This window comes from Lonchura striata, chromosome 13 (genome assembly GCF_046129695.1).
Source record: "Lonchura striata isolate bLonStr1 chromosome 13, bLonStr1.mat, whole genome shotgun sequence".
NCBI classification, from domain to species: Eukaryota; Metazoa; Chordata; class Aves; order Passeriformes; family Estrildidae; genus Lonchura; species Lonchura striata.
The window spans coordinates 15070650-15083625 of record NC_134615.1 but is presented as its reverse complement, the minus strand read 5'-3'; the positions used below and the strand labels follow the sequence as shown (position 1 = coordinate 15083625).

At 44.4% G+C, this 12976-nt stretch overlaps 1 protein-coding gene across 1 annotated transcript in view; it reads right to left on the bottom strand.

The window, feature by feature from the left end:
- NECAB2 (N-terminal EF-hand calcium binding protein 2) overlaps positions 1–12976 on the bottom strand; it is a 74159-nt gene that overhangs the window by 31833 nt on the left and 29350 nt on the right. The window contains exon 3 of the mRNA XM_021535238.3: positions 5140–5248. Within this exon, the coding sequence (XP_021390913.1) occupies positions 5140–5248 (109 nt within the window). The remainder of the gene's footprint in view (positions 1–5139; positions 5249–12976) is intronic.

Here is a 12976-nt window from a genome sequence, read left to right as displayed (position 1 = left end):
GGGTATTGATGCATTCAAAGTAACAGAGAACAAAATCAACCTGTGGAAAGTATAAGACCCATTTTTAGAGCTTCTGGCCCCACAACTGATGATGTCAGTAAAAGCAGGGGCAGTCCAAAGCTCCACCTTGTCCTCACTGGCACTGTGGGTTTCTCAAAGTGCTGGAGCTGACTGCAGAGCTGGAAGCAGCACAGCTGTGTCAGCACAGTGCTCTCAGGCCTGACAGGCTCTGCTCCACTGTGGGACTAATTAGTGCAGGCAGAGAAGCTCATCAGGATCATTACCTGCTTCTGAGGTGGCCCTGCACCTGTGTCCCCAGCTCTGGAACTGAAAGGCTGGTACCTACCCTGACCATCCCCTGCACCTCTGCACCCTGAAGTGACCCCAGATCGCTGTGATTTATGATACAGCTCCCCGTGCTCCCTGAGCACCTGAGGGGTCAGAGGAGGAAGGTGGGTTCCTGCTCTCAAGAAGGATGTTGTTCAGCATCCCAAAGGTGGGTGGTCAGTTTTCCCCTCCATCCCCTGCAATTGCCCCTCGGGGGCACACCCTGCCCCACCAAGGATGGGAGGTGGCACTGCCAGGGCAGCACAGGCTGGAGAGCTCAGGAGGCTTCAGCTCCCCGTTTGTCACAAAACTCTGGCAATGGTGACAGTCTGGGGAAGCTGCAAAGGCTTCTGAGAAGCTGCTGTTAATTATCCTACATGCACACTCCAGCCTTTTCTAGTGTTTGCCACTGGAGAGAAGAGCTCACTTAGACTGGGGAGAGGGGCAGAACAAAGCCATTAAAAGAATAGCTGTAAGCCTAGCGAAGAGATAACAAATGGCAGAGCACAGAATGCTAATGCCATGTCCTTGTCTCCTTGTGAATGGACCTGTACAGCTCATCTGAGCAGTCCTGCTCCAGTGAGCAGATCTCTCCCCAAAGGATTGTCCTCTCCAGCTATGAAAAATGAATGAGATGGAAAAGGAATTTTTAAAATCCCCTGCAAGGACTACACTTGTTTGGTCAACAGCCATGTCTGACATCTCAGTGCTTTCCCAAGAGCTGAGAGGTGCTTCTTCCTTCCAAGGGGATGCAGAGTGGGAGTTAGTGCCAGCCCAGGGAGCTGGCAGGAGATGGGAGCTGTAAACCAGACAAAGCAAACTTTGTCCAGTAACACAGTAATACCTTTAAAGGGTTTCAGCTGTTCATTTGTGACCCTAAAACTTGTTTGACTTTACATCTGCAAAGACTTTTTCCTTTTAAAATTGATATATCTTGTTAGAAAAAGTAAGAAAGTGTGTGGACCACTCTGCAAATATTACTGAATTTCCCAGGTAACCATTAATCCAACGTTTTCTAAAGCCCATTTCTACCACTAAACAAAAAGTATATATTTAGTTATGTGTGTCCATACATCACATGCACATATATTGCACATTATTTGTGCTGTTCCAATAGCTTTGGTACTAATTGTAACATATCATTATCTCTCCAGTAATCTTCAGGCAGCTCCCCAAAGAGCACTGCTGAAACTCCCTGAAATAACAGCTAAAACCAGTGGTGAAAAACTACCCAGCAATGTCTTGTTCTTGTCCCCCAGCTGTAGCTGGGAGGAGAGAAGGGGGGCAGAGAGTGTGAGCAACAGAGAGAAAAATGCTACTTTTTTGCTGTTTTAAGTAACAGCAGCTTCATGAATGTAATTCTGCCAAAAAACACCAAGAGAAACACATGACACCTTCTGCATGTTCCTGCTGCCTGATGAATGATTGGGTGATGATGGGACTTGCAGCACAGCTCTTGCATGGACACAGCTGGCAATAAAACCTGGGGTGGGTGTTTGAAGGCCATCCCCAGCACCCCACACCTTTAATGCCCTAGAGACACTTCCCAGGCAGACAAGACGAATGGGAAAAGCTCATTAATGCTGCTGGGTTATTTTGGAATAATAACCCAAAATATTGGTTCTTTTGGGTTATTAAATAACCCAAAAGAACCAATATTTATTAAATTAATTTGGAATCTCCCCTTTCAGTTCAGCATCCTGCTGAGTGCACCCTGCTGTCAGTGGATCTCTCTGGGCTCTGGGACAGAAGCACAGACTTCTCCAGCCACAGCACCTCAGGACTGACTCCCCGAGCAGCTCAGCTACTCCTTCATCCACAACCCACCTCATCCCCCCACTCCTCTGCCCAGCTGTTCTCTTTTCCACTGTCTCCCCAGCTAATCCCAGTCAAGAAACTGGTATAGACATTCATTTTATCTACTCCAGTAAGGCAGCTCTCTGGTTCTAAAAATACTCCAGGAAATTGAATCAACATTTTGTAATTGGCTGGTAGCAGCAATTATTAATAATCAGCAGGAACATAATTTTCTTCATTTTCTACTCTTGCTAATGTAATCCCAATAGCAAACTTTGCTTTGTGCACTAAATAAACACAATGGCCAATATTAAAAAATATAGGGAGATAAATCAGAGTTTCAAAAAACTTAAAAGTAAATTAACTTCTAGCAAATGGCAAAAAACTGTAATTCAAATAACCTTTGAGAAAGATCAAATTAATATTGTTCCTATGTTCCCCTGTAAAATAAAAAAAAGGAAAGCTCCACTCCTCTTACTCGGGGGCAGCAGCACCAAGATTGCAGCCCCAGTGCCTGGAGGCAGCATCCCCCAGCCCAGGCTCCCACAGAGCTGCCAGCTCACTGAGAGGGCGCCCAAAGGCACAGCAAGGTGGAGAGCACTCAGGACTTGGACTTGAAGGACTGCACTGGTTGCAAGACTGCATCAAGCAAACTACCCAGTTCATAGTGAAAAACAATTTTGCAGAAGGAAGCCTGGCTCTGAATAGGCTTTCTGAAGACTAAGACAGCTCTTGCAGATTAAAATCAAGAAATATTTTCCTTCCCCAACTTGATAGATTTGCTGTAGATGTCTATACTTTCTAAATCAATAAATAAAAAACCTTGCCAATTCATGCAAGGGTTTCACTTGGAAGCGTGACCAACTCGTTGCTTTTTCTTCCAGCCGAGAAGAGCAGATGCTCCACTGCTCTCTGCAAGTATCAATCCCTAACAGGTATTGATGACTGCATCAAGGCAGCCTGGCTAGAGACAAACCCTGCTGGGTTGTGGAGCTCTTGTCACGCTTGGGAGCTGCTCAGCAAGACTCCTTGCCAGCAGCAGTGCTGCGTGGCATTTACAAATGGCACATTTTCTCTCTGTCCAGTTCAGAAGACATCCCTTACCAAGGCTTGGAGAAGCTGCAAATTCCTTACAATCCCCAAGCAAAAATGGGCTGCAATCAAATTTCCCATTTCAAGAAGACCAGAAGAAACATCCCCACACTCACCCCCATGTGCCCTGGATTGCACATGAACCATCTGCATCATTCCAAAGACCAGGTGGGCACTCCTAAACTCAGGCAATGCTATAAATTATTTCAGAAGAGAGGCAGGTGAGCACCCAAGTCCCAGAGTCTATTCTGGGAGCATCATAAATAGACCCACAAAGCATGAGGCAGTGTCTATTCAGTGCCTGTGGAAGAAGAGCCTTTAGAAAGGATGGAGAGATTTTAAGTAATGAGATCACTAAACTTTCCCAGAGAGTTTAAGTAATAAGATCACTAAACTTTCTTTTGTTCAGGGAAAGGTAAATATCAAGCTGGTCTTTGATATTTTCAGCCTTGGAAAACTTTGGGAAGTACACACATTGAAAAGACATGATTTTGAGAACCCTCACATTTACTTTGCTCTTGGAAATTCTTCAGCAGTCCCTGTACTGTGTTGATGAGTTTTACAGCTGCTGCTTTGGTGCCAGTGCCCTCCAGCACAATCACTGCTTTCCACTGGATCTTTTGGATGGGTGGCAAAAAATGTACCACTCACATGGGCAAAACTCCATCTCCCTGCTGCCAGAAGCAATAATTAACCAGATTATTACATTTCAATCACTTGCTTCAAGACTTCTGGTTTGAAATTGGTTTCTCTTTTTTTTGGCTTTTTGGACAGATGTTTTCTCTCCAGAGGAATAAGAGTCACACTGGAACATGACTCAAAGTTGGTTTTCATTTATATTTTCAAATAGACAAAATCACTCAGACTTTTGAAGACAGTTTCCCCTCAGAAAGGGAAAACCTACCAGCAGGTTGTACCCCTTGTGCTGGTGCTGCTGGTACCTGCTGGCAGGGAGCTCCTACCAGAAAACCATGGATTTGTGCTGATCCCAAATGCTTCTGGCACCAGACACTGCCAGGCTCTCACAAACACCTCAGACCCCACCAGAGGCCAAGGCAGGCAGAGGGAGCACTAAGGGAGAGACAGCAAAAACAGAGAGGGGGAAGGAAACATCAGCTGCTAATGAGTCTGTCAACTGAATTTGATAGCCTGGCACAGCCTGCAGGTGTTGGATGCTCAGGGAGAGCACTCAGGTGCCATGTTTAGCCTCAACTTTGATGCTGTGTCAAACTAAAGGCACACCTAGGGCCCTCCTCTGCCATCATTTTTCCCTGCTGCTCTTGCAGCCACAGTGCTGCCAGTGCAGGGCTGCTTCTGGTCCAGCCCTTGCTGCCCTGGCCAGGCTTTGTGTGGCCAGAGGGGCACCTGGGGCTGTGGAGACCAGAGCAGAGGCCAAGCATCCACAACAGTGGCTACAGGGCTGGGGAAGAACCTCACCTTGAAAATAAAGGGGCTCGTTTCTTTAAGTGCTAGAACAATCACTGCTTTCCAGGGGATTTTTTGGATTGCAAGAGAAGTAGGCATAGGCCAGGTGCAGGGGATACAGAGACATCACAAAGAGACAGGAGAGGTCTATGCTCAGAGAGGGTCACATTGCTGCCTTTTATAGCACAGCAAAGCTTTTAGATAAAGTGAAAAAGGTAAAGAGGCATTTAAATGCCCACATTAAACTAAGCATCATTTCAGATGCTGTAAAGGCCAGGTTGTACTACTGGAAATGGCCTGAAAAAACCACCAGGACAAAAGAAATCATAATGGCTGTCAGGATTAGACACAAACCAAGCAGAAATGGAGATTTTACAGGGTTTTGCAAAGCAAGTTGCACTCCTGCAGCCTGTGCAGAGGTGGAGCACTGCTGCTGCACACCCCTGCCATGATCCAAAGGCTCTGTGCAATGGAAGGATGTCAGCACACAGAACTTACTTAGTGTTGTCTGAGTCAATGGTATGAAACAGCTTCTCAAGTTCCTCTTCGTTGAGTGTCCCATCAGAAAAGAAGGCCTGGAACTCCTCCAGGGACAGCTTCCCATCATCTGCAAACAGCAACACAGCTGCCATTAGGGAACAGCAAAGTGAAGGGGGCAAGGCTGAAAATCAAGTTATTTACAGATTTAAAGATTCACACCAAAATTATCTCCAAGTGCTTCTGCAAAACTGGCCCTCAGCCAAAGCAGAACTCACAGGTCTCACTCAGGGTGGGATCCTGCAGCTCTGGCTGACCCAGGAGCAGCTGAAGATGCTCCTGGGTATGGATGCACTGGCCATTGGCTACTAATTAGACTATTAAGCCAAAGCATGGCTCAAACCAAAGGAGGAAAAACTGAGCTTCATCCTAAAACTGATCTACATTTAAGAAATTATGGAGTGTTTTGTCTACCCTATGTTCAAATGATACAGGATGCTCATTAAGGGACATTTACTAGACAGGAAAAGACCCTGGGCTGGAATTACAGCAGACCCAGCAGTATCTCTTGTCACCTCTGCATTCTCTCCAGCACAGTCCATTTCCCTGCTCTGGACAGAAATATTAAATGAAAGCTATTTCACTGGCATGGAAATCTGGCCATAGACTTTTTCTGTTATTTTATATATTGGTCCCAGTGCTCATTTAATACTGAGGCTCCTATGGACTCCTGAAATGGCCAAGAAGAAAAAGAAATTATCAAATTCATCCAAGGGGCTAGAAGAAGGACTCTCACAAGTTTGACTGATAAGGTGACAAAGGCTGACATTTAACTGATAAATCTGGAGCCTTTCTCTGTGCCCTGTGGACAGGAACAGAGCTGGCTGTGAGAAAGCTCCTGTGGAGTTCAGCAATAAAGCAACAGGAGAGAGACAAAAGAAACTTTAATTTATCATTTCTTGTTCAAGTTGCTGAAACCACACTCTGGTGTGTAGCAGTGCCTGGGGGGAATAACTACCCCAGGTCACATATTATTTAAAATCTTTCCATTCATATCCACACAAGAGTCACAGACTGCAAATTCTGCCTACTTCGTGGTAGGAGAATGTATCATTTATTATTTAATCAAATCAATAATAAACCCTATTGTTTCTTTTTCAGGAAATGATGCTAGAGGAAAAAATTAGCCAGCTCTCCACATACACGTCAATATTTCTTCCCCAAAGTAAGTCTGCTGCTCCTAAAACATACCTGCATTGCCAAATGCTAACCCAGTTTCCCTTGCCTGGCATAGACAAATTTAGAACAGTGATAAACTGAGTCTAAGATGCCCATTTAATTGGTAATTATGAAAGGAACACAGCAGGAGAACTGTCTACAGCAACACTGGGTGAAGAGGGCACCATTTCCAGAGCACCACAATGGCTACAGACAGGGTCCAGCTGCCTTTATTGTTTTCCCCATTCCTTCCCCAAAAGGTGACCTTTTTGCAGCAGGCAGGGTGCAGAATAGCAATGCACAGCTCAGGGAATGGGTCCCAAATCTGCTCTCTCTTTCTTATTACAGAACACCAAAGCACCTGTACTTCAGCAAGAACCTCTTGCTTGAAGCATCCCAGCAGGGTCAGCTGGAGGTTCACCTGAGGTGCCCCTCTGTCCCTGGAGAAGATAAAAAGGCTGTGTCCAAGCAGGAGCCCCAGCCACACCACCCATCTCCACTTCTCCATGTTGCACAACTGCATAAGAAGCTTTTCCCCCTCAGTGCTCCTATTTTTGCAGTATCCTAGCTAAGATCAAGGTTTGGCTTCTTCTGATCCTGACTGGCAATGAATGCATGTCTTCAAGCACCAAGATCAAAAGGATGACAGCTTTTCTATCCCACAAGGACTAAACAATTCTTTATATATAGAACACTTTATTGTAAACCATAAATCAGTGCTTGTTCACCTTCACACTGTCCTTCCACACACAGGGCAGCAGAAATAAATTCCCAGGAAAGTCACATAAACCAACTTACTGGGAAAGAGAAACTGTAAAGTGAAGTGGATTTTTTTCAAGAGAGCACTTTGATCTGAATTCATAGTTTGCTTAACTCTGAAAAACACAAAGGTGTTGCTAAGTTTAAAGCAAACAAAATCCACACCCTTTATCTAGTTTATATCTTGTAACTTCTGTCTTTCATTTTACTCTTTTTTGCTTTGTTTTACTCTGGGTTTTTTGATGCTTTTTTTCAGTAATGTGTTCCAGGATGCATTTTTGCTGCAGCCTCTGAAATATCCTTGCTTAAAATCTGTGCCAAAACACTGTTCTGACTCCTATTTCAGAGTGTTCCAGAGAGAACAGGTAGACAGATACCAGCTACTATGACAGGTCAGATCACTGCAAACCAACATGCACTAAATTTTTGTTGCCATTTAACAGCTGGAAGTAATGAAAAAACAGAATGATGTAAGGATCTAGATGAAGAAGGAGGTGACAATGAGTTTTATTTAATTTTTATTGTCTGGAGACCCTACAGGACTGCTTGAATAAAAGCATTCTGACCCCACAGAATTTGAATAAAAGTACTAATTTTATTTGCAAGCAGTGCTCAGGACTTTCATCTCCCTCCAGCCACCAGCACCAAGTACGAGTCAGCTTAAAGCTGATGGTTATTTAATATAAACTGGAATACTTGTCTGCAAACACACAAAGCAAAAGCCTTTCTGAATAGTGAGATAATCCTTGAGCTGCATATCTATAATTGTGGAACAGCCTGAGAGCCTGGGTTTCTGGAGCCCAGCAGGCAAAGATGCCTTCAGGAAACTTCAGGGTGATAAGAGGAAGCAGAAGAGAGGGGCTTGGATTTTTAAGTTCAGATTAAACTGTTAAAAAAACCCTGGGTGAGGAGGATTGACCACAATGGTACTAACACCAGGTCCCCTGGCTGGCAGCTGCTGTGATAAGTAAGAGCTGATGGGACACTGTGGTCCAGCAGGAGCCTTATCAGGACAGTCCCAGCTTTTTCTGACAGCAGAAGTGTCTACACTCAGTAGAGAATGGATAAGACTTCCAAAAAGCAGGTTTGTGCAGAAAGCTGCTGGGTTCAGGAGGTACAAATTCTCCAAAGGGACAGGCAGAGCCTCAATTGGTCCAGCTTCATCCACACTCTGCCTTGTAGAGCTGCTCTGGGATCTTTCAGCCCTTGGGAGCTACTTTTGACAGGAAGCATAAGGGAAAAATTGAGATTCTTTACCATATCTTACTAAACCAAATAAAGTTCCCATAATTTTTAAGATCTAGAGATCTCAAAGAGATCTAGATCATAAAGGTCTTAAAATCTAGAGATCTAGATCTATACAAAAATTTGTGACTTTTTGATCTGGGCAACCATACTAAAGGCAGGCAACCTATTTCCACTGACTGCCTCCCTCCCCTTTAAAGCCAGCACTTGAAGTTAACACCCAGCTGCCAGGCAGGACAAGTGCCACTAACTAGAAATTGCCTCCCTCGCACTGATCGGCTGAGAAAAGAGATAATCAGGCCATAGCTATCCTGCCATCATTTCTCCCTGAGAGTGCAATCTTCATTTTCCCCTAGCTTTTCAAAATAATTCAATCACACCCAAAGACCAAAGCAAATTACCAGGCCAACAGAGTTATCAAAGTTAGAACCAACTGAAGAGAGAAGGACATAAGAGAGAGCATCAGAAAGCCCCAACTGGGATGTTATTATATCTCCATTTGCTATCATGAAGATGTGAGGAGTCCAGAAGTGGCTTCTACACCTTCTAACTCACACAATCAAGCTGTTCTCACTCGCTAACACAGCCCAGGGAAAAATCAAACTGAGATCATAAATTGCCCAAAGTATACGAAATCTGGTGGCTGAGTTTCTGGAAATTCACTCTGTGATACAAATGGCTTAAAGCAGCTACAAAATAAGGTCACTGTTCTGAGCCTGAGTTTGCTAAATCTGTTTTCAATTACATGAGGTTGAGACGGCTCATATATTTTCCAGGTATATTATGAATATATTTTCTAGCTCTTATTATGACTGTACTTCATTACTTACTTTTATTGCTCTGTGAGCTCTAAAATGCTCTAAGCTCTGCTTACTTGCAAGTGCCCAACAGCTATGGGTAAGTAAATTGGATTTTACTGGGGCCTGTGAATAAAAATGATAACTATTTTTTCTTATTTCTTGAGGGTATTTATGTGCAGATACATGAGCCAGCAAGAACAGGGATTGGCTTCCCCCCTGTCACCCAGCCCCCTCAGAAGCCAGCAGGAGGGACTTTATTCACTTAAAAAAGGGGGAATATAGGCTTGAGCTTTCCATCTTGTTGGGGAAAATTACCTGCAGCTCCACAGATCGGAACTGTGATGAGCCTTTCCACTGGGCAAAGAAGGGATGTGCCCTCTGCATCAGCCAGCCCACCCCAAAAATCATCTGCAGATCCTCACCAGTGACTCAGGCAACAATATTATCCACCCACTTAAATTCCAGCCTCACAGTGCTCTGCTGGGGGCAATTGCATTTAGCTGGAAGCAGGGCTGGTGATTCACCCCAGACCTGGCTGAAGCTGCAGAGCCACAGGGGCTCTGCAGGAGCAGCCCAAGTTTGGGTGGAAGCAGCCCTGCAAGTGCCTTTGCTAATGAGATGTAGCACACACCATTACAAGGAAATTACTACAATTACAGTAATTTTCTAGTGAAAGAAATTTACAGAATGGCTCCATGATTTTGAAACTTAACTAATGTCCAGCACAGATGTTTTCACAAGGGTCAGTACCACACCAAGTAGACAACCTGAGAGAGATATTGATGTTTCCAATATAGTGAATAATCTCCATTTGGAACACTCCTGTGCATTTCTAGTGCCAGCTGGGAATGCTGGTGGGTCCTGCTGGGTGATGCTGGCACAGGAATGCAAAGGCTGGCACAGAAGAAGACAGTTTCACATACAAAGAGAGGGATTGAACTTCAGGATCTGGGGTTTTGCTCACTCAACTCATTGAAAAACAATCGATAAATGCTTTTCTGTGTGCTGGGCATGATCCCATGAACAGTTTTGAGGTGGTGTCTTCCATCTTCTGCCAGTGAGCCCAGGACAGCTCCTGGGGCACAGCCCAGAACACTCCTCATTGTCACAGGCAGCTCTACCTCCAGATCACCACCTTCTCTGTGCCATGAATTCATGAAAACCTCTGGGATTTTTATCTTCTCAGAATGTCTTTCCTTCCTGGGCCTGGATGAGGCCTTGGAGAAATATTGGATGCACAAAGCAAATGAAAGAACATCCCTTAAGAAGCCAGCCAATTCCTCTCCCTAGTCATTTACCCCAGGAGTAAAGATTGTCTCTTCTTTGGGAATTTGGCTAACTTTTGTCTTCATCAAAGCATAGATTTAATCAAACACAATATTTAGCCAATTTTACACTTCTACTTTTTTCTCTGCAGCATAGGATGAAGTTCTGTGGTACAACTGAAACTGGGACATAACCAAAATCTGTGAATGACACTTGATAGAAGGACTGAGGATCCTTTTTGTGACTGAATTAGCCTTTTGATTTCCATTAAAATAGGGGAAAAGAGACTTTCATTTCAAAATTACCACATCAGTATAAGATATTGAGGCATGACTTAAAGCCTGATTCTTGTCTAGGGTGATGGGTAATGCTGCATGCACCAAGCAGACAATGGCTGGGAATCTTCCCTCTAGGACCTGGACTGGAGAAAAATGGGATTTCCATTGTAGTCAGAAAACTGCACCTCATTGCCATCAGAAATTGCCTGGGCATTAAGCAGTGTCCATTAGCATGCCAAAATTTTCCCCAAGCTGCTCAGCTTTTATCATGAAATCAAGCCTTTTGTCATCCTAGAGTTAGAAGTAATTTTGAAATTATTTTTAATGGCAACTACAGATAGTTATCAAATGTAAGCTGATAGGTAGGGAGACAGGCAGGACTGATATAACACATTTTCTCTCACTATCTTTTGTGAAGACTCTACTTTTTTCCCCACATAATTCTCACCCTGCTGTAATGACCTGATTTAAATGTGTGTGTGTGTGGGAGGTGGTGGTTTCTGTGCTCACCCCTTATATTGAATTTGGACTTTTGTTCACAGGTATCTAGGAATGCCTTTCACAGAAATTCTTGGTTGTTTATAAATTAAGTGCTGGAATTAGACTTCCCCAGGGTGTAAATAGCCTGGCTAGGTTCAATGTAATTGCTGCTTAATAGAGTTTATACCAAAAGTCACCCAAACAGAAAAGGATTCAGACAGAAATGCCTGTAGCCCACAGAGCTTTCTCCAGCCACCACTTTCCTCCAGAGAACAGGAGGTAACGTGTTTCAGTTTTCCTCTCACTACCCAAGTTATTAGCTCTCAGTTTAAAAAGAAAAGGGATGTCAATAGCTGATTTCAATGTCTTTGCCTCACATCTGTAGCAGCACAAGGAAAGCACTGAGTCAGCCCCTCCACGTGCTTCAGCTGTGTAGTGTCTGATGGGAACTGCAGGTGATCTGAGCCCTTGGACCCTGGGTACATGAGCATTTTGGTCTGGCTTAGGGCAGAGCAGTGGGGAAACACTCAGGCAAGGAAACCAGAGCTTGCAGTAAGCAATCACCTGGCAAAGAATTCATTTTGAGAGGCAACAGGTGAATTCTCCGTGGGTTCCTTGGGCTCCAGCCTGGGCAGCCAAGGGGGGCTGGAGGGGAGGCTGGGGGATGGCTGCACACCGAGGTCAGCATCGTAGCACAGAGCAGACCTCTGGGCTATGGACCAAAACTATACAGTATTAAATAAATAAATAGTGGAGTGTCCTGGTTTTGGTTAGGATATAATTAATTCTCTTCCTCGAGGCTGGTACAGTGCTGTGCTTTGGGTTTAATATGAATATAATGCTGATAACACACTGCTGTTCTAGTGGCTGCTGAAGGGATTGGGGTCATACCTTCCTTCCCCTCTGCTCCTTCACTCTCCCCCATCAGGGGATCTCTGTTTCCAAGCTGTTGCAGCCATCAGCAGACCCAGCTGAGCTCCAGACACACAACTGCCACTGCCTCTCAGGTGTTTTTCATCTTAGTTGACCTGAGACTACCTTTTTATATTGGGTGCTATTAAATGGATGACTGACTCTGAACAACCATAGCTTTTTAGCACCTTTGATTTATTTACTCATTTAAAGTCTCTGCCCTGTGAGCTCCACAAGCACAGGCCAGCACAGCAAAGCAGCAGGTTCCTGTGCAGAGCTTGCAGCCTCCTGACCCAAACAGCCTCCTTATCTCTCCCAAAGGCTTTGGTTCTCCACATATCCAAACACCTGCCTTGCTCTCTCCATTGCTACTCAGTCTCATCTCCTCTCTGTCATCCTGAATATCTACTTCCTTCTTCATTAAACTGCCTTCAGTATCTCCCCTCCCCACATGTCCCACCTTCTTTTTTAATTTGAACTCTCAGGTGTAACATGTGACATTGTAGACACAGCTATACAAAATTAGAATTTCTGTTTTGGAGGAGATTGTGCAGAGAGAAATGGTTGCAACATCATCAACCTTTGATCTCTACCACTTGATCCCCACAATTTCTGTTTATTGCCCAGGCAGCCTTGTTGCAGACCCCTTCTTCAGTCACCTTCCTGAAACATGTTGCACAGATTGGATATTAGGAAAAAAATTCTTTACTAAAAGGGTGGTCAAGCATTGAAATAGATGGTCCAGGAAAGTGGTAGGATCACCATCTGTGAAGATATTTAAGACTTCTAGATGTGGCACTTGGGGACACAGTGATAGACTCCAAGGGCACTCTGTGATCTTAGAGGACTTTTCCAACCTTGATCATTCTAGGATTTAAAAAACATCAGCAAACTTTCCTC